The sequence below is a fragment of the Ambystoma mexicanum genome, chromosome 11 (genome assembly GCF_040938575.1).
Source record: "Ambystoma mexicanum isolate Mex_15411 chromosome 11, UKY_AmexF1_1, whole genome shotgun sequence".
Classification (NCBI taxonomy): domain Eukaryota; kingdom Metazoa; phylum Chordata; class Amphibia; order Caudata; family Ambystomatidae; genus Ambystoma; species Ambystoma mexicanum.
The window spans coordinates 1,315,226,603-1,315,254,476 of NC_090934.1; the positions used below are offsets into that span (position 1 = coordinate 1,315,226,603).

The window sequence follows — 27,874 nt, forward strand, 5'->3', positions numbered from 1 at the left end:
GAGACCGGGTCTATCTATACAATTTCCAAAGGAACCAGGCCAAACAGCGAAAATGTTTGCCTACATGGAAGGGACCCTTTGAAATTATAGACAAGATCTCCCCTGTTGCCTACAAAATCCGCATCCCCAAAGGTAATTTGGCGGAAGGGGAAGATAAGTGGGTCCATATTAATCAGCTGAAGTGTTGCCATCCCAGGCACACTCTGCAGCAACTGGAGGAGTCCTCTGCAATACCAGAGGGGGCCGCTCCAGAGTAATTCAGTTCCAACCCTAAAATATCCCATATATAGTCTCTAAAATATTATGACGCTTGTAAGCCACTGTCTCTGAATGATATCTTGTTTTTAAAAATTGGAATGCTATATCTATTAAAATATAAAATGTATATGTCGCCCCACTATATCAATAGTGGGGGTGAAATGTCTATGAATAGGTATTGCCGCTTTCCTTTGTCGTCCTAGGAGAAAGAAAACAGAGACTGATCACGGAAGGCGACCTGGGGACCGGGAGCGAAGATCCGAGGGGCCCGAGCTACCGCCCAATCCTCCCATCAGGACCAGCAAGGAGAACTGATTGATCGACTAGAGGGAGAAAAAGATGCTGAACTGTGCCATCTATGGAATTGGAAGAAGAGGAGGCGAACATCCCAGATCTTGCGAGTTCCATCAGTGAAAGGACAGAATGGCCATCGCAAAAGTGGGGGCTTGTGGGATGTTTTTACCCATGCATCCAAGCCCTACCATAAAACTGTGCAGTACTGGCATGGAAAACATCATGATGGCCAAAACTCCCCAGAGAGTGCACAGGGAAAACATGAAGAATAGGCTGCCACCCATTTGTGCATATGTTGTGAGCAGAGGAGGGCACTGCCAAAAACCACCATTGGGCTACACACACAGTAGCCTGAAACCATTGGGAATGGCAATGCTGATTGCCAAAAAGCAACTCAGAACTGTGGGGAATTCATTTTCTTAATCCCAAAAATGGTTGCAATACCGGTACTCAACACTATCAGAAAGCCAGCGTTTTAAAACCGCCAGACTTGTGTAAAACTGAACAGAGGAACCCAAACCAGACCAAGGAAAGACTTGCTAAGAGGTGGATACAATGTAAAACTATATTCTGAAATGACTTGAAGGAAGTAATTATTTAATGTATAGGTAAAAATTGTAAGTTTGATTAAAACTGGGAACTAAAGTGACATTTAGCTGAATTCTGCCTGACAACTACCCCCGACAGGAGAAACCTGCTCAGCCACTCTTCCAAGGCCTAGCTGCATCCTGCTTCCCCACCAAAAGGAGTTGACACCTCTCTGATTGAATTACCTGGGGACTGCAGGAAACTGCAGGAAACTGAACAATGGACCGTAAAGTGGCTTCCTCTTGGGAGAAGTGGGAGGCGAATTGCCTCTGGGAGCCACCCGAGCTGGAGGCTGGGGCAGACAGAAGCTTCCCCCCATGTGCTTTGGAACCTAAACCACACCCATCTGGGCCAGAGCATAATTTTAAAAAGATAGATAACTCATAGTGCGGACTTGTCAGAATTATATAAGTAATATCATTATTCTTGTGATTTTTCTGTGCACGTTTTAAGAGGCATTAGGACCCTGTGGTGTATTCTGGGGGGTTGCTAGCGGAAAATAGGGTCTTACTCCAAATGTCTGCATGTTAAAAATCTGACACTTCATCAATTAATGTCCATACTCCTTGCGCACATTTGTGTAATTTTTGGTAAATGTCCGATATTGGTAAACCAGTCAAAAAGCGCAAAATGTTGTCATTTTTGAATGGAAGCCCCCAGGAAGATCAGAGGCGGACAAGCATGGACCATAAGGAATATATAGTGTGTACATGTAATTTCAACAAATTGTGTATCTGGGAAATATGTATTTGAATCAAATATAGATGTTAGCAAATTGACCAGGGGAGGATCCTCTGACCCATAAACAGACCTCATCATGATGACAATCCATTTCCTTCCCCCAATCATGGGAGAGGGGAGAATTGGGCCAATGACAAGTATAGAGGGGCAGGCTCAGTTATGCCACGCACACACCCACTTCCAAAACACACTGCTGGGACAGGTAGAGACATTCAATTACATTTTCTGCGGGACGCTCTGCCGGGAGACTCCAGACTTCACATCCATCAATCTCCAAAGACCAGAACTTTACTTCAGAACTTAAAGCAAGGGCCTAAACCCACAAACTGAGAACTCTTCTCAGCAGGCATCCTTAAAATCATTTGCAAACTATTCCATAGCCGGGCGAGCTGTCTGAATTCTTTTGCCAAGAACTTTTGCCAGTACCCAGAAAGCAGTGCTACATCCAGAATCCCCTTGACCTGGACCGGAAAGCAGAGCAGTATCCAGAACCAGAGGCCGCTGTATCCAGAGAGGCTAGACCAGCAGAGCAGAGCTGACCCAGACTGCTGTGAGCAGAACCAGAGATCCGGATCGCTGTGAGCAGAACCGGTGCCTGATTGACCCGCCAAGCAGACAGAACCGCCGCCGGATGTGTTGACCAGATCCGTGACAAGGCCTATTTCAAATTTATATTATGAGTACCTAGCAGAACTGTGCAGAACCAATCTCTTAGTTAAAATAATGTAATCCAAACTATTTTAACCTAAGTAGAACTGCCTCCTAGTAATCCTGTCATCTGTCAATCTGAAGCTGCGAGCTGTCATCTGTCATTCTAAAGCTGTAAACTGTCACCTGTCATTTTGAGTTTTACTTTAAATCCGAAAATCTACCTTTATTAAATCGTCCATATCTCTTGAATCGTTTGGGCTAGGAACGAGATTTAACTTTCCTCTGAAAGCTTATACCTAGAACCGACTTCCTACTCCCTATACTTTTTCCGCAATCGCGATTTACGCACTGGCGAAATTTACCACGATTTGCGATTTGGCTCAATTTCTCCACTTGTCAAAATAGCAGCTCCATTCTTTCCTTTGTTAAAATCTGTTTGCAACCTGGTAATAACTCATAGAGCATTGCTAAAGTGAGCCTGAACTAATACCAACAAGCATCTCTCACTCACCCTGAATCTCTAGAGGGAATCAAAAGCATTTTAGCACATTTCCCATCCATTGCCATCACATTTAAAAGCATTTTGGGCCTGTGTTTCAAACTTCTACCTGTTTCCTCTAAGCTTGCTGGGGGGGGGGGAACTGCATTTCGTATTGCATTTTTGGGGATTCTTGAAGACTGTGTGCTCTCCTTCCATTTCTTACATTGCATGGGGGGGGTGAATTGCCAGAGAAAAAGTGATTACATTGTTGTTGGTTGATTCATATCAAGTTTATTTGCTGTACTGCATTTTATTCCACCTTGCATTTCCTTGAAACCATCAAGCATTTTCAGCTACCTCATCCTCTACACTACTCCTAAGTAACCAAATCAGTGTACCCCTGTAACATTATCCATTGTTGATCACGGTCATATTCTGAAGTGTGATATCAGTTATCAATTTATTTATAAAGTGTGATAGATATATATTGTTGAATTGTCCAAATAAACCTTTTAAATTTGCAAAACAAACCTACTTCTTGGTTCAGTGGGTTCAGGGGGATTCTAAGAGGGGGGTGTTATTCAAGGGTTGTCATCCAGAGTACTGAACTGGACATAAAAATACATCAATAAGGGTTTTCTTCAGCATCCCAGACTAGGCATTGACTTAGCTGTTGTGTTGATTGAATATCGCTTACAGAGGGCTAATTACATGGGGAATGAAAACAATGTTGAGCACAATAAAAAAAAATGTAATCACAACATGGAACAGTTTTCTTTACATTTGGGAAAGAGGGTCCAAATGAAGGAGGGTGAGGCCAAAAGTGCAGATGCAGGATGCAACACAGGATAATCGGGAAAGAGTTTGAGTAAGACACAAAGGTTTCAATTACGTGAGTAGCAGCTAGTCTATATGGCTAATTAAGGAGTGGCTATGTGGTGGAGAGATTTAAAGACCGGGAAAAGAAATGTAAAAGGGGATCTGTGGTGCATGGGGAGCCAGCCAGCATGGAGGCTATGAGCAGTTGTGTAAAGCAAAAGTTGCAAAGTTTAGAAATGTGTTGATGAGGTGGAGAGGTTGGACCAAAATGCTTGTTATATAGACGAGTCAAGTGAGTACTAGTGAGGGTTAGGATAGAAGGTGGCAGATGTTCCTGATGTTGGAGGGGGAGCTTTTGGGCAGCAGCAGTGGTAATTGATGGAGTTAAAGATCACTCTTAAACCTCCCAGGTTGAAGGCAGAGGGGAATGGTGAAGGGGAGGGATGGAAGAAAAGGAATTGGTTATGGTTGGGGAGAACAGAGCAGGGAACAAGATTATTTCAGAAGTAGCAATATTATTTCAGATGTAGAACAGTTGAGCCAAAGACCTAGAAGTATAGATGAATAGCAGTTTGCGATGGGAGCGGATTTGCTGGGGGGAAATTAGGAAAGGGAGGTATAAAAGGTGAAGAGTAGAGGACCCAAGTGAAGCTTTGGGGAACTCCAACTGCAAGGATGGCGGACTTAGCAGTAGGATAGTTTCAGGGAATCCATGTAATAATGTCGTAGTGAAAAAGTCGTTAGGTTCTGGCGACCTTTTCCTGGCTACCAAAATTCTTTCCCCAAATATTCTAGGAGGGGTATAATTATACATTACCTCCATTCCTAGAATATTTGGGGAAGTGTTTAATAGCCTGGAGGATATATCATTAATGCATTTTTTTTAAATAAGCTGCCAACCTGTCTACTTTTTTCATGGCGATATCATTACCGGGTACCAGTTCCACAAGCTACAGAACAAATGATTAGAGAGATAAAAGGCTCTAGTAGGACAACATCAATAGTGTGAGGTTAGATAATTGGAGTGGGGTTACCCTTGGGGCTGGGGACAACTACCTATCCATGATGGAGTCCCAAGAGATGTTATGTGGAGGAGCCCCTAAATTCCCTATCCCAGGCTTACCCTGTACGGGAGTACAGCCTCCAGAGCTTTACTGTGGACAAAGAATCAAATAAGTGTACTGAAACAAGCAACAGAAGGAAAGAAAGGTGCAACATTCCCGAATCCGCATCCCATGGGCCATGCTGTCAACATAGTGAATCCTGTTTTTTTCGTTAGACACTGTTGAGACAAGCTCGCAAGTGGTGCATGCGATACTGTCCAAGACCTGGTTCACTGCAGAAATTGATGTGTTATCAGCTGGTTGAATCATATCAGCAAGCGTTTTGATTGGCGTTCACACTAAACTACAAATTGCTCATGTGCCCAGAATTTGTGAACATAGCCCAGTGCAGTTTTGCTCAACAAGTTATGAAGAAAAGGTGTCATCTTAGATTCAGAGTACCTGCAGTAGCCTTCATCAGCACTTGGCACTGTGAAGTCTGCTGTTTTATACCAGCTCAATAAGCGTACATCTTCCGTCTGGGCGGAGTTACAAAACTCTGCCGGGCAGGGCTTGCGAACAGTAATTGCTAACTTGTGTAATTTCTCAAAAGGATACTCTGTTCTCTTGACACAGGCTCCATGGACACTCGCTTGGGCTACGTAAGCAAGATTCCTCAGATTGTTAATTGGCAAATCTTTCAAGTGGGCATATGTATATCTGGATCTGAGGAGGCGTTGCACCCTAAGAGGCTGGGACCCTTGTTCTTGGTATTATATATGTTGACATAAAGACAGTGGCCTCAATGACTGGAGCGATAGTTTGGGGGCTATTAAGGGATCTCCCCTTGCAGATGTTTGGCCCCTGGTGATTATGTCCCCCTTTCGCCATGTATTGCAATCCTCCAGTGAACCGCTACCGTGGCCTATATTTCTTTTATAACTCACCCCCCCACCCCCCATGCTCCTGGCAGGTCAGTCTTAGCATGTCTCCACACACTGGTACTGGGTGGTCTTGGAAGGGCTAAGAATATAAAGCACATCATAGATTGTGGAGCCTGGCAAATCATCCATATATCCCAATTCGGGGCCTGCATTACAGAGTTGGCAGTGGCAAATGGGTCCCAAATGGCCCCAGGGACATCCCATGTCCGAGCCTCCTGGGTGGTACTTTGTTGCAGGTGATAAAGAGTTTAGAGGAGGGTGACTGATGCGTTAATGGCAGCAGACCGTTCAAGAAGAATGAACATAGAGGAGAGCCTGGAGTGATAAGCTTTCCATGGAGTGGCTTGCAGAAGACTGACTGCAGAGAATCAGAGGGAGTGTAGACTTTGACTTAGTTGGGGCTCTGGTTGAAGACAGGTTGTTCAATAACTTTGGAGTAATGGTGAGGAGGGTGTCAGATTCCCACTTGGCAAGGCTCTTGGTATCAGCAGAGGGCTATTTAACAAGAGGTGGCACAGTGGCTGTTTTGAAGCAGGCTAGGTAACTGCCTGATTCAAGAGAGTTTCGGACTAGAGGCAGAAGCTGGTATGAGAAAGAAATGTTTTTATCGTTTGGAAGGCAAAAGGCTCAACTGTTTCCCAAATGGGCTGGCACTCCAGAGAATAGGCATCAGCTGGACAAGTGTGGTATGAGAGAAGGCCCCCATGGGAAGAGGAGTATGGGTGAGAGGGAGAAAAAAGGAGTCTGTTAAAAGTTCTGCATAAGCTGACAGGGAGGATGAAATGGAGCGAGAATGCGCAGCCATCTGGGCTGAAAAGCAGTAGCTATTTTTGAGTGTAGGATCGAAGTGAGGCTATGAAGTTGGTTTAATAGCTTACCTCATCTTTGTCCGGGACAGAGAAGAGAGAGTAACCTTGTTAAGAGTGAGGGAGGTCCAGACAATGCACCAGTGAATCTCTGGGAAGATCCAGGCTAGCAAGAGTAAAAGGCTTTCAAAGGGTAGCAGAGATCAAAGGGGAATGGAGGGCCTAGATGCCATTGAGGAAGGTTTGCCAATGGAGATGGTATGGGGATAGAGGAAATGGGGAATAGAAAAGACCCGTACACCAGAGGGCTAGGAGGGGCTAGAAAGATAGGTCACTCTGATCATTTAGCAGAAAAGTAAAAACGATTAATGAAAGGGTAGTTAGTTTAATATTAAGGTCACCCAGCCCTACAACCAAAGAGAAGAACAAGTTACTTACCAAACTGATAACGTTCTTTCGATGGGATGTTCCTCCAACATATTCCTTATCTTTGATAATCAATTTCCAGCTTGCTGGCCTCAGACATTTTTTCACAGTAGAGGGCGCTGCACGTCGACGTTCCTCGAGTCGGTGTCCCTCGACAGCCTCCATATCGGCGCCAACGTCATCATGAGTACAAATAGTCTCGCACAGTGTCCGTTGCTCAGTTTCGTTTTGTTTTGCTTTGCATGGATTGGTTAATAACCTTGAAGGAGCGTAAACTGCAACTACAAGGGACTTTTTTTTACTGCGGGGAAGGATGGGAGGGCCAATAAGGAATACGTTGGAGGAACATCCCATCGAAAGAACATTACCAGTTTGGTAAGTAACTTGTTCTTCGAAGGGATTGTGTCCTCCGACGTATTCCTTATCTATGATAGACTCCCATAGCAGTAGTATATAGAGGAGGCGGGAGTAAAATGAAATGTTTTCATCTAAAGATACACAGAGTGCAACACAGCTTTCCTAAATCTTGTCTACTGGCTAGAGGAGGAATCAAGGCTGTAAAATTTGGTAAAAGTGTATGCAGACGACCATGTGGCAGCCGCACATATGTCCTTAATTGGAACGCCTCTTTGGAGAGCTGAAGAGGCTGCGATACCCCTGGTCGAATGAGCCCTAAGATGTTGAGGGGGCTCTCTTCCTGCCAATTTATAGCATTCTATAATAGTTAAAATAATCCATCTTGAAATGGTTTGTTTTGTAATGAGCAAACCTAATTTGTGCCCTGCATACTCCACAAACAATTGGCCTGCTTGTCTGATCCTTGCAAGTCTGCTAATGTAAAAGCTTAAGGCACGCCTTGGATCCAGCCTGTGTAATCTCTCTTCCTCTTTCCCTGGATGGGGAGGAGGATAGAATGAGGGTAAAGTTATTTTCTGAGTAATGTGGAATTCCGAGACCACCTTTGGGAGAAAATTCGGCTTCACTTGTAGAACAACCTTATCTTTGTGAAAGATTGTATGAGGAGGTTTGCATGATAAGACTTGTTGTTCGCTCACACATCTGGCAGAAGTTAAGGCACTAGAAAAACTGTTTTAAGAAGGGGTGCAAATGGAGTACCCATTAGAAATTTCAATATTATGTTTAGGTCCCACAGTGGAACTTGAAAGAGTTGGGGGAAAATCATTGGTTAACCCTTTGAGAAATTGAATCACTAAGGGCAATTTGAAATATGCAGGTGCCTCTGCAGTGCGCTTGAAGATTGACAGCGCTGCGAGGTAGCCCTTGTTTGTACCAACTTGAAGACCTGAATTTGCTAAGTAAAGCAAGAAAGATAACACCATCGGTGTATTACATGAAAAGGGATCAATACTCTTCTCTACACCAGCTGCAAAATGTGTTCCAACGGCAGCGGTATAAAGACTTTGTTGCTGGCCTTCTGGCTGAAAGCAACACCTCCATTACGTCATCCGGGAGATTCCAATCCTTGTATTGTAGCCTTTCAGAAACCAGGCGTGAAAGTTGAGGGTTCTGATATCCGGATGGAGAACCTGACCTACCTTCTGCGAGAGAAGATCCTCTCTTTGTGGAAGACGAATAGGAGGGCAGATGGACATGTCTAGAAGATCCGGGTACCACGTTCTCCTGGCCCAATCCGGGGCAATTAGGATCATGGGTTTCCGGAATCTTCTTAACCTCCTGATCATTTGAGGAATGACGGGGACTGGAGGAAACACATACAGAAGTGGAAACTCCCAGTCCAATACGAATGCGTCCCCTAGAGCTCCTCTCGGGGGAAATTCCCTTGAGCAATACTGATTGCACTACCGGCTGATACTGGTGGCAAACAGATCTACTTGAGGGGTTCCCCAAAGGGCGAAGATCTGTTGAAGGACTTCCTGAGCTAGTTCCCACTCGTGGGCGACTGTGTTCTGCCTGCTCAGAGCATCCGCCGTCAAGTTCTTCTCTCCGGCTAGGTGGACTGCCGATAGAGAGATTCCTTCTTGAATTGCCCAAAACCAGAGCTGCATTGCCTCTCTGCACAGTGGCAGTTACCCTACGCCTCCTCTTTTGTTGAGGTAGTGCATGGCCACTGTGCTGTCCGTCATTATCAGGACATTTTGTTCCCTGTACTGATGGCAGGAAAGCTTTCAGCGCTAGTCTGATCGCTCTCAGCTCCATTAGGTTGATGTGTAGTCTGGACTCCGATGGTCAAGTCATTGGCATGGGCTCCCCACCCCGTAAGCGAAGCGTCCGTGACTACAGTTATCTCCGGCCATGGTTGCCAAAACTGTTCTCCTTTCAAGGTGTTCTTCCGACAGGCCCACCAATGAAGGTCTCGAGCCACTCTGTCTGGAATTAGTAGGATATCTGACATTCTCCCCGAGAATTGTGACCACTGGGTCCTTAGCACCCACTGGAGAGATCTCATTCTCAGACGAGCCTCTGGCACAAGGAAGATGCAGGATGCCATGAGGCCGAGAAACCTCAAAAGGCTGGTAGACGTTGTGCATTTTGAAACTTGGTGACCATCTGTAGAATATCTTGAGCCCTCACCTCTGGTGGCGGGGCTTTTCCCAGGGATGTGTCCAGGACTGCTCCAATGAACAGGAGTCTCTGTGATGGTATCATCTTTGACTTCTTTAAGTTGAGGGAGAAGCCCAGCTTGTGGAGGAAGTAGCGAACATAATCTAGGTGGATTTAAGATTGGTCCGGGGATACTGCTCTGATCAACCAGTCGTCCAGGTAGGGGTAAACGTGAATCCCCTCCCTCCTTAGACTTGCAGCCACAACCGCCATTAGCTTGGTAAAGACCCTCCGGGCGGAGGTCAGCCCAAATGGCAGAACTCGAAATTGATAATGAGAGTTGCCAATTGCGAACCTCAGGTATTTCCTGTGTTTGAGATGGATTGGCAACCAGTCCTGAAGCTGGAGGGCCTGAAGGATCTGAGAAAGGGTTAGCATCTTGAATTTGTCTTTCCTGAGGAATTTGTTCAATTCTCGCAAGTCCAAGATGGGTCTCAATCCTCCGTCCTTCTTTGGTACTAGAAAGAAGGGGGGTTACCAACCCTTGTTCCTCTCCGCTACAGGTGCCGGTTCTATGGCTCCTTTCTCTAGCAGGTCTAAAATATCCTGCATAAGAAGCGGGTCTGGAAATTTCAAAGAGTTGTTCCCTGGTGGATGACTACGAGGGGGGTTTGTAGGAAAGGCAGGCAGTAACCTTGGGCAACAGTCTCCAATGCCCAAGCATCTGATGTAATAGCCTGCCATTCTGCCAGATGTTGAGTTAACCTGCCTCCTACTGGTGTCTTGTGAGGGGAGACCTCAGAGGGATTTAGAAGTGGCTGACGCAGATGCTGAGGGTAAAGTAGCACCTGCTGGTGCGGATTTTGTACCTTTGACCCATCCACCACGGGTAAATCGTCTCTGGCCCCTTTGAGCTGGCTGTCCTCTGCCTTTTCCCAATGTGAAGTAAAAGCAAAAGGACTTACCCCTCCAGGATGTACCTGTAGGGCAAATTGGAGTTTGCTGGATTGCAGCCCCAAGGGATTTCGCTGCTGCTTTGGATGTCTGCAATTTCTCCAGGCTCATCAGCCTTTTTCCCAAATAGAGAAGTGCCGTCAAAGGGCATATTCAAAAGTCTGGCTTGCACATCTAGAGCAAAACCAGACTTTCGCAACCACGTAAATCTGCGGATTGTGGTACTCGCCGCCATGGCCCTGCTGATGCTGTCAGCAGAGTCAATGCCTGGTTGAAGGGACTCACACATTGCATCCTTTCCATCCCTGATGATATTCAAGAATGCTTCCCGTTCTTCCCCTTCTGGAAGACATTCAGCCGCAGATGAAGCACACTCCCAAAGGGTGTGGCTAGCGTGCAAGTGGAGTTGATAGATTTAAGCGCCATACTACGTGCCGAAAAGACTTTTTGACATGACGTCAAATCTTTTGTCATTCCTGTCTTGTGGAATAGTGGGGTATGCTGACTTACTGCTTGAAGAAGTTGCTGCCTGCACAACTAAACTCTCTGGAGTTGGATGCATGCTTAGATATTTGGGATCTGAAGCTGATACTCTGTATTTAGCAGAGAGTTTTTTATTTACTGCAAGGATTACTTCAGGGGTCTCGCAATTTGCAGATATTTTCCTTTGCAGTGCAGCGTGAAAAGGGACAATGGGATCCTCTTGGGGTCCTTTATCTAATATATCAGTAAGGTCATCTTGCTGAAAAAAAGGTGCAGGTGTAGTCCACCCCATAAATTCAATTATTCTAGCCATAAGAACCCTATAAAAGGTATCTCAGCATGTTCTCCAGGTTCTGGTCTAGCAAACTCTGCTTCTGGAGATATATCTATACCACTCGCCTCATGTAGAGACTCCTGTAGGTCTTTCAACCTATTTTCTTCAGAGATTAATTCCTCTGGAATGGGTACTTTAGTCCTTTGTAATCCAAAAGGTCTCTCATTGTCAGAGTCCTCCACTTCCTCCTATATGGAGGATAAAGCTCAAAATTAATCAGATCTAGGATATGGAGTAAAGCCCATTTCTAGAGAGAAAGGAGCCAAGTTTGTTGTTACTGCCTGAGAAAACTTCGTGGTTGTTGACGTGGACGTTGTAGGCTTCGACAATCCTGTAAAAGGCGTCGAAAAATGCCACGAACTAGAGAGGATCGGAATCCTACTCGGTGTCGTCAGGATTGTCGACAGCACTCTCTACGTCATGGTCGGGGCTTTCGACACCTCTAGTGCCTGTGACGTAGTGGCAGTTCTATCTTTCATCGCAGTCGACATCGAAGACAGCATCAATGAAGCAGATTATGCACCGAAGGTCCCTTCAACAATGGCGTTGATGATGCCGATTTGTGCGTTGAAGGTACCTTCGACGATGACATAGTCTTATTGCCTTTACTAGAGGGTTCATGGTGCTCGAGTATTTTTACTCGCTGGGTTTAACGACTCGCAGCGTTTTTGTTTTTCGGGTCTTTCACCCAGGGTATCACCTTTAGCCGTCTCCGAGGGGGTCAAGGCCGCTTTCTCGAAGACGCTAAGCATTTTATTTACGGAATTCCTCCCACTTAGCCGGAGAGCTGTGTTTTGTGGGGCAGGTGACCCTTTCCAGGAAACTAGAGGAAGAAGAAGAGGGAGATCTATGGCGCCTCTTCTTAGAGTGTCTCGATCTCGAAGAATGATGGGAAACGCTTAGTGTTTCTTTTGACGGCGTGGAGACGAATGTCTTGACTCAGCCGAAGAAACTTTTGAAGGGGTAGAAGTTTTAAAAGCCTTACCTCTTTCTAGCTTCCCCTTACGCTCCTTCAAGGCTTCCGCCATCATGGACATACAGTCCTCACACTCCGAACACCAATGCTCTGATCCCAAGCACCACAAACAGATCTTGTGAGGATCTGTTAAAGACATTCTTTCCACAGTCGCAACATTTTTTAAAACCGGACTATGGAGTTGAAGGTTCGGAAGAAGATGCCATTGTTAGAAACTTAGATTTTTCGAAGAATTAAGAAGATTTTATGAAGAATGGAGCCGAGCGTTACGTCTCCGAGGCTCACGAAGCGCGGAAAAACGGAACTGAGCAATGGACGCTGCGCAAGACTATTTGTACTCATGATGACGTCGGCGCCGATAAGGAGGCTGTTGAGAGACACCGACTCGAGGGAGGTCGACGCGCAGCGCCCTCTACTGTGAAAAAAATTGCGAGGCCAGCAAGCTGGAAATGGATTATCAAAGATAAGGAATACGTCAGAGTACACAATCCCTTCGAAGTACACTTTTTCATGTACCGAGAAATTGCAAGAAAATGTAATATGCGCTCTACAAATGTGAATAAATAAATGTTCTGACTTACCTTGAAGATTTCTGTATTTTCAAATGTTAGATTCACAGTTCCAATTGGAGAGGCACTCTTGTTAGCAATAATTACAACCAGGAGTAAACAATCCTCTTTCCAAACTTTGTAGGAATACAGAGCTAAGGATTCAACGTTAAGAAGTTCCTCAGCCTCTGAATGCGGGTGTTTATCTAACTGTTCGGGTAATGAAGGAGTTTGATTAGGAGGTGTCCTTAAAGTTTGTGGATGCTGTACCAATTCAAGAGTACTGTTCGCAAACAAGGGAGAAAGGCTATCCTTGCACGCAGTTTCATTTAGGCCTTTAGATGTTTCTCCACTCCTAGCACAGTCCTTTGATTCCGAAGCATTATATAAGCTTTTTAGAAGATAATTGGAGTGAGTGTGCAATGAAGGTGGCTCAGCATTTTCCATGGTATCTGGCAAAGAGCGTACTGAAGAAGTGGTTCCAGTATACAAGCATGGCGCCCTTATATTGGTTGTGGTATCTTTGGACTTCGTTTTTCTTCTGAATTTTTGAGAACCGCTCTCAGATTTTCCCATCTGCAAAGCAAACGTTTAAACATATCATTTCAAACGTGTTGAAGTTAACATATGCATGTATGGTCACATTACAGGGGGTCCAAGGTTATTTCCTTGCATTTTGTAAGCCCATCCTAATATGTATGGTAGTGATATGTGTATCTACAGTATTGTTTGTGTGAGTGTCTCGAGTAAGCATTCCAGAGATATCACTTCTCTACAAATCCTGAAACACTAACATAGCCTTGTGTACCACTTCAAACCATCTAAACACAGCCATACAGTTCTACATTCTCAAAGGTTGCACAATACAACCTTGCTGTCACTGCTGCAAGTTCTTCTGAAGAGAAGCAGTCAAATATACAGTTCCTTATTATAAGAACAGCCTTTATCCTCAAGCACCACTCTGGCTGAGAGGAAGGTGAGTAAAAATGATATTTCTGCCACCTGCAAGTGCATGAATCCCAGACCCAACTATGCAGAATGCAAGCGAGGGCATTGTAAATCTCAAAAGGAATGCAAGCGTCATTTTAGATAATGCTTATTTGGATGTCTCTGACTGGACGTCTGTACAAGCAATTTTTTAATAATGCATTAGTGTGGGCCCAGACACTATAGGAGCACTTCGAGAGCGCAGCAAAGTTATGCGTACCTCACTCTTACAGAATGCGTTGATTGAGAGATGCACTACCATAATGCTTTGAGGTTAATTTAATCCAGCACCACAAAGGTTAATTTTGCATAATGTGTGAGGGAAGCAATGCAAAACTCAGCACATGCCTAATGGAAGCCTGACCCTACCAACATTCTGCCTCACCCTTGGAGCAGAAAGGGCAGAACCCACCAGTTTCCAATGCCCGTGAATTGTGACTAAAGAAAAAGGCACAGGGCTTGACTAACTGCACTGCGACAACACCAATGAACATTTCAACAACTACATCTATACTGGAAGAAGGAACAAGTTACTTACCTGTAACTGTTGTTCTCCAGCATGGGTCTGCCATGGATTCACATGCTCATGAATCTTCCCCGTTGTCAGGCTGGGAATCCTTGGTAAATAAAAAATCAGTTTCAGTTTCGTTTCTGAACTGTCTTTCTACTAATAACCAATTACTGGTCTCTGGGTCTTACTGCCCCCAGCCAATGACTGCCCTCTACCTAAGCACCTCCTCTGGCAGCCATCTTCAGATTTGGTAGCATGTAAAGTGGCAGTAGGACCAAGAGAAAAGCCGCAGAGGGGAAGGCGGAGGGTTTCCATGTGAATCCATGCCAGACCCATGCTGGAGAACAACAGTTACAGGTAAGTAACTTGTTCCTTCTCCAGCATGGGGTCTGGCATGGATTCACATGCTCATGAATACAAGAATACATAGCAGTACACACATGCACAACCATGGGAGGTGGCAAGGCTCAACATTAAGCATTTCAAAAACTCAACATTAAGCATCTCTTACCTCCTCACCAGGCTCACCTGCAGGCGAACAGGTTACGCAGCACTGCCTGGCCGACTCTGGACTCCTCCCTGAAATCCCGGTCGACGCAGTAGAATCTCATGAAGGTGTGCGTCCACCTCCACGTAGCAGCCCTGCAGATGTCCAGCAGGGGTACACCAGACAAGAACGCCGTGGTAGCAGCGATCGCTCTAGTCGAATGGGCTCTCGGACGGCCGTGCAAGGGACGGTTTGCCAACCGGTGACAGTGCATAATACAGCCGGTGACCAATCTGGAAATGGAAGCCTTCGAGAGGGCCTTCCCTTGGTTCACAGGTCCTAAGTTCACAAACAGCTGTGATGTCTTCCGAAGACTGTGCAGTCCACGTAGAACTTCAGCACTCTAGCCACATCCAGCGAGTGCAAAGTCCACTCAGCCGGCGACGAAGGTGACGGGAAGATAACCGATAAAACCAAGGGCTCGTTGAGATTGAAGTCCGACGGCACCTTGGGCATGAAGGAGGGGTGCGTCCTCAGCACCACCCTCGTCTCGTGGAATGTCAGGTATGGAGGTTTACAGGAGAGGGCCTGGATCTCTCCCACTCGTCGTGCAGAGGTGATGGCCACAAGAAACAATGTCTTCCACGACAGGAACTTCAATGGTGCCGAATGCAGAGGCTCGAATAGCGGGCCCATGAGACTGGTCAGCACCACGTTGAGGTCCCACGCCAGGGCCGGAGCCTTCACCGGCGGGAACGATCGGAACAGTCCTTTCATGAACTCCTTCACCAGGCGATTAGACCATAGGGATGACCACCCCAGAGTTCTGGTGTAGCGTGAGATAGCCGCCAGATGGATCTTGATGGAGGCATGTGCCAGCCCCGACTTGACAGGGACAGCAAGTACGGCAGCACTTGAGGGGCCGTAATCCGCAGAGGGTTAATCTTCTGCGCACGACACCAGGCAGAGAACCTCTTCCATTTGTGTCCATAGCACTTGAGAGTCGAGGACACCATTGCCTTTGCAAGCACCTCCTTGCAGTCTGCCGGGATATCGTATCCTTCAAATTCTAGTGCTGCAGCAGCCAGGCCTGCAGATTCAGCGACCCCAGGTCATGATGGAGGATGATTCCTCCTTCCCTGGCGAGAAGATTCGCGTCAATCGGCAGTTTGACTGGGGGGGACGCTGACATGTCTAGAAGGTCCAGGAACCAAATCTGCCTCGGCCACGCTGGTGCGACGAGAATCATCTTGCACCGGGACCGTCTGGGTTGACTGATGAGTCGCAGCAGCAACGGCAACAGTGGGAACGCATACAGGAACAGGCCGTCCCAGGGGAATGAGAAGGCATCGCCCATGCTCACCGGCTGGGGAAACCTGCTGGTGAACCTCCGGCACTTGGCGTTTGTCGCCGTCGCGAATAGGTCGATCTGGGGATTGCCCCATCGTCGGAATAGGAGATCCACTTGATCCTGCCGCATTTCCCACTTGTGGCCCGAGCGCAGCTTCCTGCTGAGTGAGTCGGCAATGGTGTTCTTGATTCCTGCCAGATGGAAGGGTACGAGAAACATCCCTTGGGCGACGGCCCAGTGCCACAGATCCTGCGCTGCTTTGGATAGGGCTGGAGATCTGGTGCCCCCCTGCTTCCGGATGTAGAACATCGTGGTGGTGTTGTTGGTGAAGACCCTTACCACCTTGCCCCTGAGGGACGGAAGGAACGACCTGAGGGCCCGGAACACAGCTCGGAGCTCCATTGATGTGGAGTGACCTCTCCTCCGGGAGCCAAAGGCCTCTTGCGTGGAGAACTCCGGTGTACTCTCTCCATCGCTCAAGGGAGGCGTCCGTCGTCACCGTTTCCTGATGTGCCGGGGTCTGGAAGTCCATGCCCGCCACCAAATGCGCACAGATGCCCCACCACCGGATCGCCTGGCGAAAAGTCTCGTTGAGTGAGATCCTGTCTTCGAAGCTGCCCGCCGCTTGCATCCAACTGGCGTTGAGGAATTCCTGCAGTGGTCGCATCCGCAGTCTGCATAGGTGCACAAGGTAGATGTACGAGGACATCATGCCAAGTAGGGACTTGATAGACCTCACCCTGGCCACGTCTATGGTCAATAGCCATTGTACCTTGCCCAGGATGGCCTTCGTCCTTTCCTCCGACGGTGAAGCCAATCGCGCCACTGTGTCGAGATGGCTCCCAGGAACTGGGCGACTTGCGATGGACCCAGTGGGATTTCACGAAGTTGATCGAGAATTCCAGATCCGTGAGCAGTTGGACGGTCTTCGCTGTGTGATCGACGGCGAGATGTCTTGACTTTGCTCAGATGAGCCAATCGTCCAGGAAGGGGTAGACGTGGATCCCCTGCAGGCGCAGCCACGCCGCCACTGGTGCCAGGCACTTGGTGCATACCCTGGGAGCCGATTTCAATCCGAAGGGGAGGTCCTTGAACTGATAGTGTCGCCCTTGGACCACAGATCAAAGGAATTTTCGATGTCCTTTTAGAATGGGGACGTGGAAGTAGGCATCCTCCAAGTCCAGCGACGATAGCTGTCCCAGCACGTGCTGGAGGGTGACCATGCGGAACTTCTGGGACTTGATGTACTTGTTTAAACGACCAAGGTCCAGGATGGGTCGCCAACCGCCGATCTTCTTCCGGACTAGGAAGTACCGCGAGTACACATCGGAGCTTCTTTGGGACAAGCTCGATGGCTCCCTTTCTTAGCATCGCCCGTACCTCCAGCAGCAGTTGAGGGACGTGGTTTTCCTTCCTGGCCACGGGTGGAATACAGGGACACCTCTTGAAATTCCAGAGTGTGCCCGCAGGCCAAGGCATCCAGCACCCAACAGTAGGTGTAGATGGACTCCCACACGCTGACTAATTTTGCCAGCCGGCCTCCCACCGGGATGCTCAGGTGGGGGCCCGACACCACGGCCGGTTCAATCCTGTTTCGTCGCGACCTTGCCTCCTTGGCGACGACGATGGGATCCTCCTGTCTTGCTGCGTCTCTGTCGGCCTCCTGCGACGAGGAGCGGGCCGCTTGGCGGTACGATGAGGAACCGCCGCAGAATCCTTTGGAGGAACCTTGCTTGCCTCCGGAGTTCTGAAACGACGGCCGTCGTTGTTGAAGAACATCCAATGCCCGAGCCGTCTCGGTGTCCACCTTGATGGCCTGTAGTGACTCGTCCACTGTCTTACCAAACAGGTTGTTCCCGTCGAAGGGCATGTCCAGACCCTCGTCTGCATGTCCTGGTGGAAATCGGTGGCCTTGAGCCAACCATGCCAGCGAAGGCAAACGCTGTTGCCCATCTGACGAAAGCCGGCGTCGGCGATGTCCGTGGCCACTGTTATGGTGCGGTCCGACGCCACTTGCCTTCCTGTAGGATTTCCAGGGCCTCAGCCCTCTTGTCATCCGGGAGGAAGTCCAGCAAGGGAGCGATCTTGAACCACAGCTCCCTGCCCTAGCGTGCCACGATCGCGAGGGCGTTGGCCTCTTTAGTCATCGTCGCCGCCGAGATGACCCACCGTCCCATGGCGTCCAGCTTCTTCCCCTCGCCGTCCGGGCACAAAGGGGGGGGGGGGAGGGGGGGAAGAGTCCGGGACCCGGTACTTCTTCTCGTACCGGTCTCTCTTAGCAGGCGCCATGGACGGGTTCTTCAGGAGCGGCAGCCCCTCGTCCCAGATATCATCCAGTAATGGGACTGAGGGGACAGTCTTCCTCTTGGCCTCCCGCCGTTGGTAGAGGAAACCTTCCTTCCTTCCTTCTGTTCTTCACGGCAGAGCTGGAAAAGCTCAGATGCCCTGGCGATCATGGCGTGAAAAGAGCCAATATCGTCAGGGGTGGTGGCGGGGGAGGCCAGAGGAGGTGGTGAAGGGATGTCCATTCCATCGTCACCACCGTCGTCGCCCATCCCAGTCATCGCTGTCTGCGTTCCCGTCTCATCCCTCGGAGGAGGGGATGGGGGTGAAGGCTGGTGGGGGGGAGGAGGATGGACCTGTCTCTGCTTGTTGGGCGGGCTCTCCAACGGACCAGGCCCCACTGGGTACTCAGTGGGGGGTAAGGGCATCCTTGTCCTCATCACCGTGCACAGGTTCTGTATAGCCATCAAGATAGCTCCTGAATTGTCCTGTGGTACGGGCACCGGCAGCAACGAGACCAACGGTTGGGGCGTGGGGTCCTCCGTGGCCCCATCTTCCTCATCGCCCCCCCGCCCCCCATTGCTCTCCTCGTCGGGATCCTTCCCGTGGGCCCTGGATTCCTCAAACTTCCTGCCCAGGATCCTTTGGACATTCGCCAACTCAGAGGTGGTATCCGTGTCCGTTATGGCTACCGTGCCCCCCCCCCTTCTCCTGTTGGGGTTTCACAGGGGTCTTCTCGATAGGCAGAAAAGATGATTCCCTCCGGGGTGGCAGGGAAACTCTAGCCCCTGAAGTTGTCTCCACTGGGGAAGCCTTTGTAGGTTTCGCCAGGGCCGTCACGACTCCCTCAATCGAGGATTTAGCCGGGTGAATCAAGGCATTCACGACCTTGGGCGTGCCGGAGGCCTTCACCTTCGGGGGGCAGGTCACCGCCTCGTTCCCCCTCGGCTGTCTCCGTCGGGATCGACTGGGGATTCTCCCAAAGCTTATCTGGGTTATCTCGGGATAATGCGCCCTGCCTGGTAGCCGAGGAGCCCGACCGATCGGTGCTCCCGGTGCCCGCGTACTTGCAGTGCTTTGCCTTGTGTTGGGCCCCCGTCGCCAAAGCGCCCTCAAAGTTCTTAGAAGACCGATCGGATTTCTTCTTATCACCCGCTGCTGGGCTCTTCCCCTCCAGCCAGTTGGTGAGTCGAATACGAAGATCCTTCATTGTCCGTTCGGACATATTCTTACAAAACACACAGTCCTTCTCCACGTGTGATTTGTTGTCATGAAGGCAGTAGAGGCACCGAGAGTGCTCATCCTCCTTAAAGACGATCTGAAGTCCGCATCTAGGGCAGCTCCTGAACAGCTTGGATCCAACAAGCATCATGCTTCCTTTGTCCTGGGCCATGTCCACGATGGGTAGGCCTCAAATATCTTCTGGAATCCTCTGAGAAGTGGAAAACTAACGCTCACCTGATTCCTAAGGAGGCGCAGGTCTGGCTTCGAGTGCTGATGCTTCTTCAATGGTGAAGCACAGGGCTCTGAAGATGGACAGGAAGGGCCCTCTACTCTGGCTTCTCCGGCTCGCAGGAATATTCCCCTGTGCGTGAAAAGGGAGTATTACCTACTGACTGAGTTATGCTCAAGCCTCCCACTCTCTTCCAACCCTCCACGATACCCTTCCACGATTCCCCGTGAAGTCTCACCTTGGGGTCTGAAAGGACGAGCTCTCCATCCTGCTTCTGACGCAGGGGCGCGTTGAACCCAGTTACTTCACTGGATTGAGGTTGGATGGGAGTTCAGGTAAGCTTGATTATACTGGTAAGGCGCTGTAAAAGTTCTGTTGCAAGTTCAAAAGTTCAAGCTTTAAATAATAATGTTCATTGTCTTTTTTCAGGTGATGAATGAAGATTCCTTTGGAGACTTCTTGCAACAAAGCGCTGATGTTGATGACTTTTCCCCATAGGGGCCGAGGTTCGGAATGCCGAAGATATGGTGCCGACCCGAAGTGAAACGTGCAGTTCCAGTAAAGATCTGGTAAGTCCTAGATGAGCGCTCAGGTAATGTTTTTGCATTCGCTCATCTAATGTCTTTGTCTTTTTTCCCCATGGGGGCCGGGGTCCTGCTTGGAAGCAGCAAGACCCGAAATTAAATGGGAATGACCCAACAGGTAAGTCTTAGAAGGAAACTGAGCTTTTCCTATTCCCTTCCTTCTCTCACCTCTTATTCTTGTCTTTTTCTCTAGGCTCTGGGAAGTGGCTGTGTATTCGGATGATCGCTGCTGAAGATGAAGGAACCCAGAAAGGTGAGTGAAATGCAGCGCTGCAGCGATCGTAACGAAATGCTTTTAAAAATGATGTCTTCCCTTTCATGATCGTCGGTGATGTCTCCGTGGTGCAGATTAGCTGGTAGGTCTCTTGTCTCCCTTTGCAGGTGACCCAGGATGCTGACAGGCGTGGCTGAAGTCCAGATGCAGGAGCTGACACGGTGAGCGTCCAGCTGCGAGGAGCAGAACAACGCGAAGCGTGAGTTGCTGATCGGGTGTGGTTTAAATAGCTTTGGAAGAAGTTCCAAGTGTGTATCCTTCCTCCGATCAGGTATGTATCCTTCCCCGACCACACCCGGGTGGAAAGTAGTCCCACAGGTAAAGTAGTTCCTATTCAGGCCTCAAGAGGGCCTGGATGTGGCAGCATGGTCTGCATCAGGTAAGTGCACATTAAAACACTTGAACACATGTCTAGCTTTATGAGCCTGGCGCCTAAGGCGCCAGGACAGAGGTCCAACATGAGCCTGGCGCCTAAGGCGCCAGGACTGAGTCCAAAGGGCCCCAGCTTGGGCCCGCTGGCACTCCCCTGGGGGAAATGATGCCTGCCTCTGGGGTTGCTGGGTCGGACCTGGCTCTTTGGAGGTAGGCATCATGACAAAAACACGACGAAAAGATGCCCTTGAGGGGCGTAGAAAATTCCAAAAACGGGTCCCCGTTGATCGGATGTGGAGTCGGTGGAGCTTGAGGCTCGATGGACCGAAAATATAAGAGTAAACTCTTCGAAAAAACGCAGTAAAAGCTCGAGAGCTACAGCACTAGGACTCCCAACACTTGAACTTGCGGTAAGAATCTGAAGATGGCTGCCAGAGGAGGGGCTTAGGTAGAGGGCAGTCATTGGCTGGGGGCAGTATGACCCAGAGACCAGAAATTGGTTATTAGTAGAAAGACAGTTCAGAAACGAAACAAACTAATTTTTTCTTTACCGAGGATTCCCAGACTGACGACGGGGAATATTCATGAGCATGTGAATCCATGCCAGACCCCATGCTGGAGAACATGACAGCAAAGGATGTCCCACAAAGCGCTCACAAAATGCTCCAAAACACGGCCTGAATTATAAAATAAAACTGAATACAGGTGATGAAACCTGTGATGCGAGACTTGTTGGGTCGCTTGATAGAACAGAGGAGAACTCTCACCATCTGGAAGAATCATACACCAACCAGGAGGCCACTGAACTGAGTCCACCCCTGCAAAGGCCAGTCACTTGACCTAACACGTCTAATGCCATGACCCAGGTTGCCCTGAGCCAACGAACCGAACCAGTCACTGACTCACGGGAACCCCTTCCTGGTATAACCAACAAAGCACTTCAACTTCAAAGCATATTCAGAGAGGGCAAGCAATCATATCAATCGGTCACACTTCTTGGCCCACACAGTCCTACCTTTGCGATTCATCAGAAGCAGTGACATTTACATAGTAGATGCACTTGAAAACAGGAATTTAGCTACTTCTATTGTGTTTTTCCATGCTGAAAGCACTCTATTGTACATCTTGGAACACACAGCCTCTTTGCTGAAACTCGGATACGGGTGCATTTCAGTTGACTGGAAAGATGGCAGCAGAAAAAGTCGCAGCGCCGACTCTCAGGGGGTGAAGGCAAGGCCCCCCACCCCCCACAAGCAGTCAAGCAGGCACCTGTCCCTCCTTTTATTCCTCACACTGCGGATAGGGCCACTCCGCGCAATGAAGAGTTAAGTTCCACGCCAGCCTAAGTCAACCAGAGAGAGGAATCACATTAGGAACGGTTGGCCAATATGGTGGAAAGCCATAGCTCCACCTGCTCCTAACACCAGGCCCCCACGGCTACTCTTGCTGCTGAGCTGGAATACTCGAGGGAACTCATCTACAAGAAGGGGATGGCTTATTAGAACACATTGATCACCTTGGCATCATTGCTCTTCAGGTGACCTGGCTGGTGAACCCTCTTTTCATCGATGGCTGGAGCATCCTAACACGCCCGGCGTTACAGGGCTATAGAGGCCGACGTAAAGGTGGTTTGGCCTTGTGTGCAAAAAAGTATTTTTCCCTGATCGAAATACCATCCAGCTCTGCGAATATTCGGATTGGGAAAATGAGCAGACGGTCTTCACATGATTCCAACTCTACCCATGAGCTAATCATTATCAACATCTATGTACCTCCTTATACAAAAACACATTCCATCATTTTGAAAGAAATGGAGGCGACCCTAGCAGAAATCGATAAAGGACTCCCTATCCTGGTTTGCAGGGACTTCAACGGCAAGATACCGCATTTCACAGCCAGCCAAGGAAGAGGTTGGATCTGTGAGGCCCTCTCGGGACAGTCATACAACACAAAGAGCACAACGCAGAGGGGAGAAATGGGCAACAGTGCCGTTTGTGGCCGGCTTTGACATGATGAATGGGGCAGTTCCCTCGGATAACCCATCCACACTATACGTGGGTTGGGAAAGGAGTAAGTAGCATTTTGGACTACCTATTCTTGGCCATCTCTGATAACCTGATTGAGGACATGTGTATCTCCCACTGCCCGGAGAGCGACCATCTCCCTATTATTGCCCGTCTAACGATTCAAACCTTACCAACGGAACCAGAACCATCTGGTCAGTTGACCATTAATGGATCACTGAACCATATATCCTGGAACGATCTATCTCTCGCCAAAGCAGCCTCTGCCTCACGCAATTTAATGAAGTATTTCGTCTGGCACAATCTCGACTCCAGTGCCCTCACGCATGAATCCGCAATAGCCTCTACCAATCGCTTTGAGTGCATAATGGAACGCATTAAGAACTGCTCAACCATCATACCAACCTCTAGATCCAGGGTAGCCATTGGCCTCAGGGAGAAAACACACAGCTATGATAGGGAAATAGGAGATGGGAAAAGGGCTTTAAGCATGGAGCTATGGAAGCTGGCAAAATCGTCGATCGTCCCGATAAAACACAGCATAAAAGTCAAAGCTGCCAAACAGATTTTCCAAATGGCAGCAAAGGCACAAATATTCGCTGGAACGCTTGGTGCTGGCCTCCACCAGTAGGAACGTCGTTGAGTTCTGGCGAATAATCAATGGGTCCAAGCCCAGAACTAGGGACATCAATGCTGCTGCCGAGTCTGCCTGGGCCCTGCACATAGATCAGGACTTTGGAGGCCCAAGAACGGAGGCAATGCCACCACACTGGGCCCAAGCAATATGGTGTTTTCGCAACAGCATAGGTGACATACGCAGGATGATCTAATCCAGCATAAGATCCAGGTCCCCAGGCCCAGACGGCATCTGCAGCTCGTTTATTTGACTCGACTCTGACACCTGGTCCCAAGCCCTAGTGTGGCTGTTCACTGCATCGAAGTTAGGCAGGTTATCCCCTCCTCCTGACATGACAGCATCCTAGTACAGGTTTGGAAAAAAGGGAGCCATGAAGATCCACAGAACTATCGGCTCCTCGCCATGCTGGATGTTCCAGCAAAGATATTTGCCCGTGTGCTATTGCAGGAACTGGAAACATGGGTGGAATCTAACAACATCATCCCCTTCAACTAAACCGGTTTCAGGAAGAGTTACTGTACAACTATCAACAGCTTGGCCCTCATCACTACCATCAAACAGGCATGGGGAATAAGAAAGGTCCCGGTATATGCCGCATTTGTGGACTTTAGTGCGGCGTAAGATACAGTGGCCAGGTCATGGCTATGCAACAAGTTGGAATCGTGGGGAATACCTTTGGGTCTACTAAAAATGATCATCCTATTACATGACCAGAAAAGGGCCAGCATTAGGCTGGACCAGCGTGGAGGCACTTCTGCATGGATCCCGACCAGCGTGGGCTTAAAACAAAGTAGCATTCTGGCACCAATGCTCTATAACCTTTACCATTCAGACCTGGGAACCGCCCTCAATGACCCTTCATCCACCACCCTAACCCCCAAACTGGGCTCCACTATCTTGCAATGGTTGGGTATCTTAGACTTCATCCCCGGCGGACTTCAAACCTCATTCACCAACTTAAAGAGTTATGTGGCTGTCAATTCCCTGGTCATAAACGCCAGTAAAGATAACACCATGGTGTTTATACGATCAAAAAAAAAAAAAAAACACAACGATCCCAAAAGTCCTCATGGGAATTGGAAGGGAATCGTATTGAGGAAGTATTGGTATACAAATACCTGGGCATTCATCTTGACTCCAAGCTAAAGGGGAATGTACACCAGGATCATGTGAAATCCACCACCTCCTTAACACCGGGACGCATTGGCGCTTTCGCCAAGAAGGAGGAGGCTTTTCCCTAGCAACTCTTCAACTTTATTAGGCCTAGATCAATTCGTCCATCATGTATGGAGCCGCCATCTGGGCCCTGAAGAACATGGAAGATGTGGATAAATTAGAGCGCAGCATATTGAAAAGACTACTGCGACACCCCCAATACACATCTATCGAAATGGTATATTTAGAATGTAATCTCATACCCATCAAACTCTGGATCCATCTGAGCGGCATCACCACCTTATGGAAGTTGGCGAACGCTCCGATGTCGACCCTGCAGGGCATGATATACGATGTCTTGAAAACAAGAGCCTCGATGATGCATGCCTGACACATTGTCAAGATCAAAACTAGTTGTGACTTTTGGGCCAGAGGGCTCCTGACGTGCCACTGGAGGTCTCTCTCAAGGTCTTCAAAGCTTGCATGAAACATATAGGGCCTGACCTTGGCAGAGAACAAACCATTGTCAACCTGGCCACTCATCACCACACGCATGAATATTTCCGACTGTCGTAAATCTCCCCCGTCTCACATGGGATCGCTTCTTGCTCTGTTCCGCGGGAGGATTCCTCTTGTGGACGGATCGGGTCTTGTATAAACTCGCTCGAGTCTCGTCCGGCTGCAGAGCGCGTTCAGAGTTCCGGGAAGGCCGCGGTTCCAGGATGTCTAGGAAGGTAGGTAGCGGTCGCTAAGAATGGGGATTCCAGGAGCAGATTAGAGGGAAGGGGTGAAGGAAGGAAGGAGGAACCAGGATCTAGGATTAGTGAATTCGCCGAACAGCACACACGCATCAAGTCACTACCTAATGATAGCGTTGAGACGCACAGGGCCGCGGGGTTGTGGCCAATTTATAGAACGTGCCGTGTGCGACGTGGAAGCTGGTGCGAGGCAAGTCGCTTGTTGCGGCCATGTTGGGAGTAACAAAGAATACAAGCCCCGGCGCGATAATGACCAGGAAGTCCAGAAGGGGCAAGTTCTATGGGTCATGACACCAACACTAACAACAAAGGTCTGCAACTGCAGCATATGTCAAATCCTTCATTAGCAACTCCTTAGTCTGGGACTATCTAAGAATAAAGTTTAACACAGTCCGGACACGGGAAATAGAGGGGGCCTGGAGGAAGACACCAAATGATGAAAGGAAGTGCCGATTATGTGGAGATGGCATGCTCGAATCAGGAAAACATCCATTGGTGGAATGTGAATCTCTACAGACTGAGGCAGCAGGCATCTCTGGTAATGGGCCTAGTAGGGGGGGACACCGCGGAAGACCTCTGGGTCTTATACATGAGCGGCGAGCATGAGGCATGCATCATCTACTTCACTTTGCTCTGGAGGAAGATATACCATATCTTAACCATTTTATCCTACGCGCCGGCCTTCCAATACTGCCAATCGGAAAAGCGTTTGACAAATCTGCCAGACCAGTTCCTTTCTGGACTCAATACTTGTGATACAGTGCATCAGCCACTTTTTGAACCCTATGATGGCCTCAATGCAAATGAGATTTGTGTTGTTTTATCTTTAAGAAGGATGTAAAGAAGTTATTTGTGAAAAGTTGTAACAAACTGTAGCATAAAAGTAATTAAAAAGAAATAACTCCTATAAAAGGTCTGCAAGAGGAAATCACTCATGTAAACATATTTCCACAACTTCCTTCCCCCAAGTTTTTATGCAAATGAGAGGTGCCCAATCTGTGCTCTGCTCACCATTCTAATTGTAGAGACTTAACAGGTAATAGCCAGTATTTGACCAGTGTGCCTCCTACCACAAATTCCTCCACCTGTGTAAACATACATGTTTTGTCTTTCCACTGGACCTGCAGTTTAGCCTGCAGCACACAGATGCACGGTTCCCATGTGTGTTAGTTTCCTTCTACTTGGAATAGTTTCCAGGGATTGTCGGGGGAACAACAGTATCCACCTCCCTTCAAGCAGGATATCTGGCTCTCTGTGACCGCTTTTGGGATCTCTGTCACAAGGGATCCGGAGATTAACCAGCACTGTACCCGAACATCTTTTTTAAGTCTGGTAGTCCGCATCAATGCTTCCCTAAAAGGCAACCACTTCCTTTTTGCTACACCCACCAAACATCTGCAAGAACGAGCCTGTCAGGGGGCACAGGCAATGGACTTGATGGCTTCCTTGGGGTTCCTGTAATTTATCTTATGTGAAGCTGTAGTAACCCAACATCTCACAGGAGAGTAGTGAAGAGTGAGCTTGTGTTGAGTCTCTGGTGGCGGAGAAGAGATATTGCGGTTTGAGAAGAAGTTTGGGGTCTGAGCCGTAACTTAGTGAGTAGACAGGTACTGGGGCAGGTTCTGAGGGATCATGCTTTCATAGGAACACCGAGGTGAAGGAAGGAGCTTTCCAGTGATTGGCTGTGCCGGGATGCAAGGCGTCAAAAAAGGGAGTAATCCTGGAGCGAAGTGTTGGAATTGCAGGCACAGAAGGCGAGGCTGCAGTGACTTGGTGAAGCAAACTAACAAGCTGGGGGATTTCGTGTAGTGATAACGCTTGGAACACTTCGCTGAGCCAAGTGAGCACACCTAGCTTTGTGCAATTTCCTATGGGAGAAGTGTGGGATCTGCAAAGCAGAAATTCTAAGGTGTCTTGTTGAGAATCCACATTGATGATTGCACGCTCCATCAGTAGATAGATTGGTAGATTGTGGGGTTTCCAGTGTTGGGAGATTTCGGCAGCCGGCACTTACAGCCTTCAAAACCTCTTCCCGACAAACACTTTGCTGGGAGAGTCTTGGAATTACTGGGCACCTTTTGAATAAATCATCCATTTTGATGTGACCTGCCATTGCTGTGGCAAAGTGA

General features: G+C 48.5%; 1 protein-coding gene across 4 annotated transcripts in view; it reads right to left on the reverse strand.

Moving 5' to 3' along the window:
- The window catches only part of AP4E1 (adaptor related protein complex 4 subunit epsilon 1), an 822,644-nt gene that overhangs the window by 106,953 nt on the left and 687,817 nt on the right, over window positions 1–27,874 (reverse strand). For 3 of the 4 annotated variants that reach the window (XM_069624813.1, XM_069624815.1, XM_069624814.1), the window contains one exon: window positions 12,903–13,445. The exons of the other annotated variant lie outside the window; for it this stretch is intronic. In XM_069624813.1, coding sequence (XP_069480914.1) covers window positions 12,903–13,445 — 543 coding nt within the window. The remainder of the gene's footprint in view (window positions 1–12,902; window positions 13,446–27,874) is intronic. 4 annotated transcript variants of the gene reach the window in all.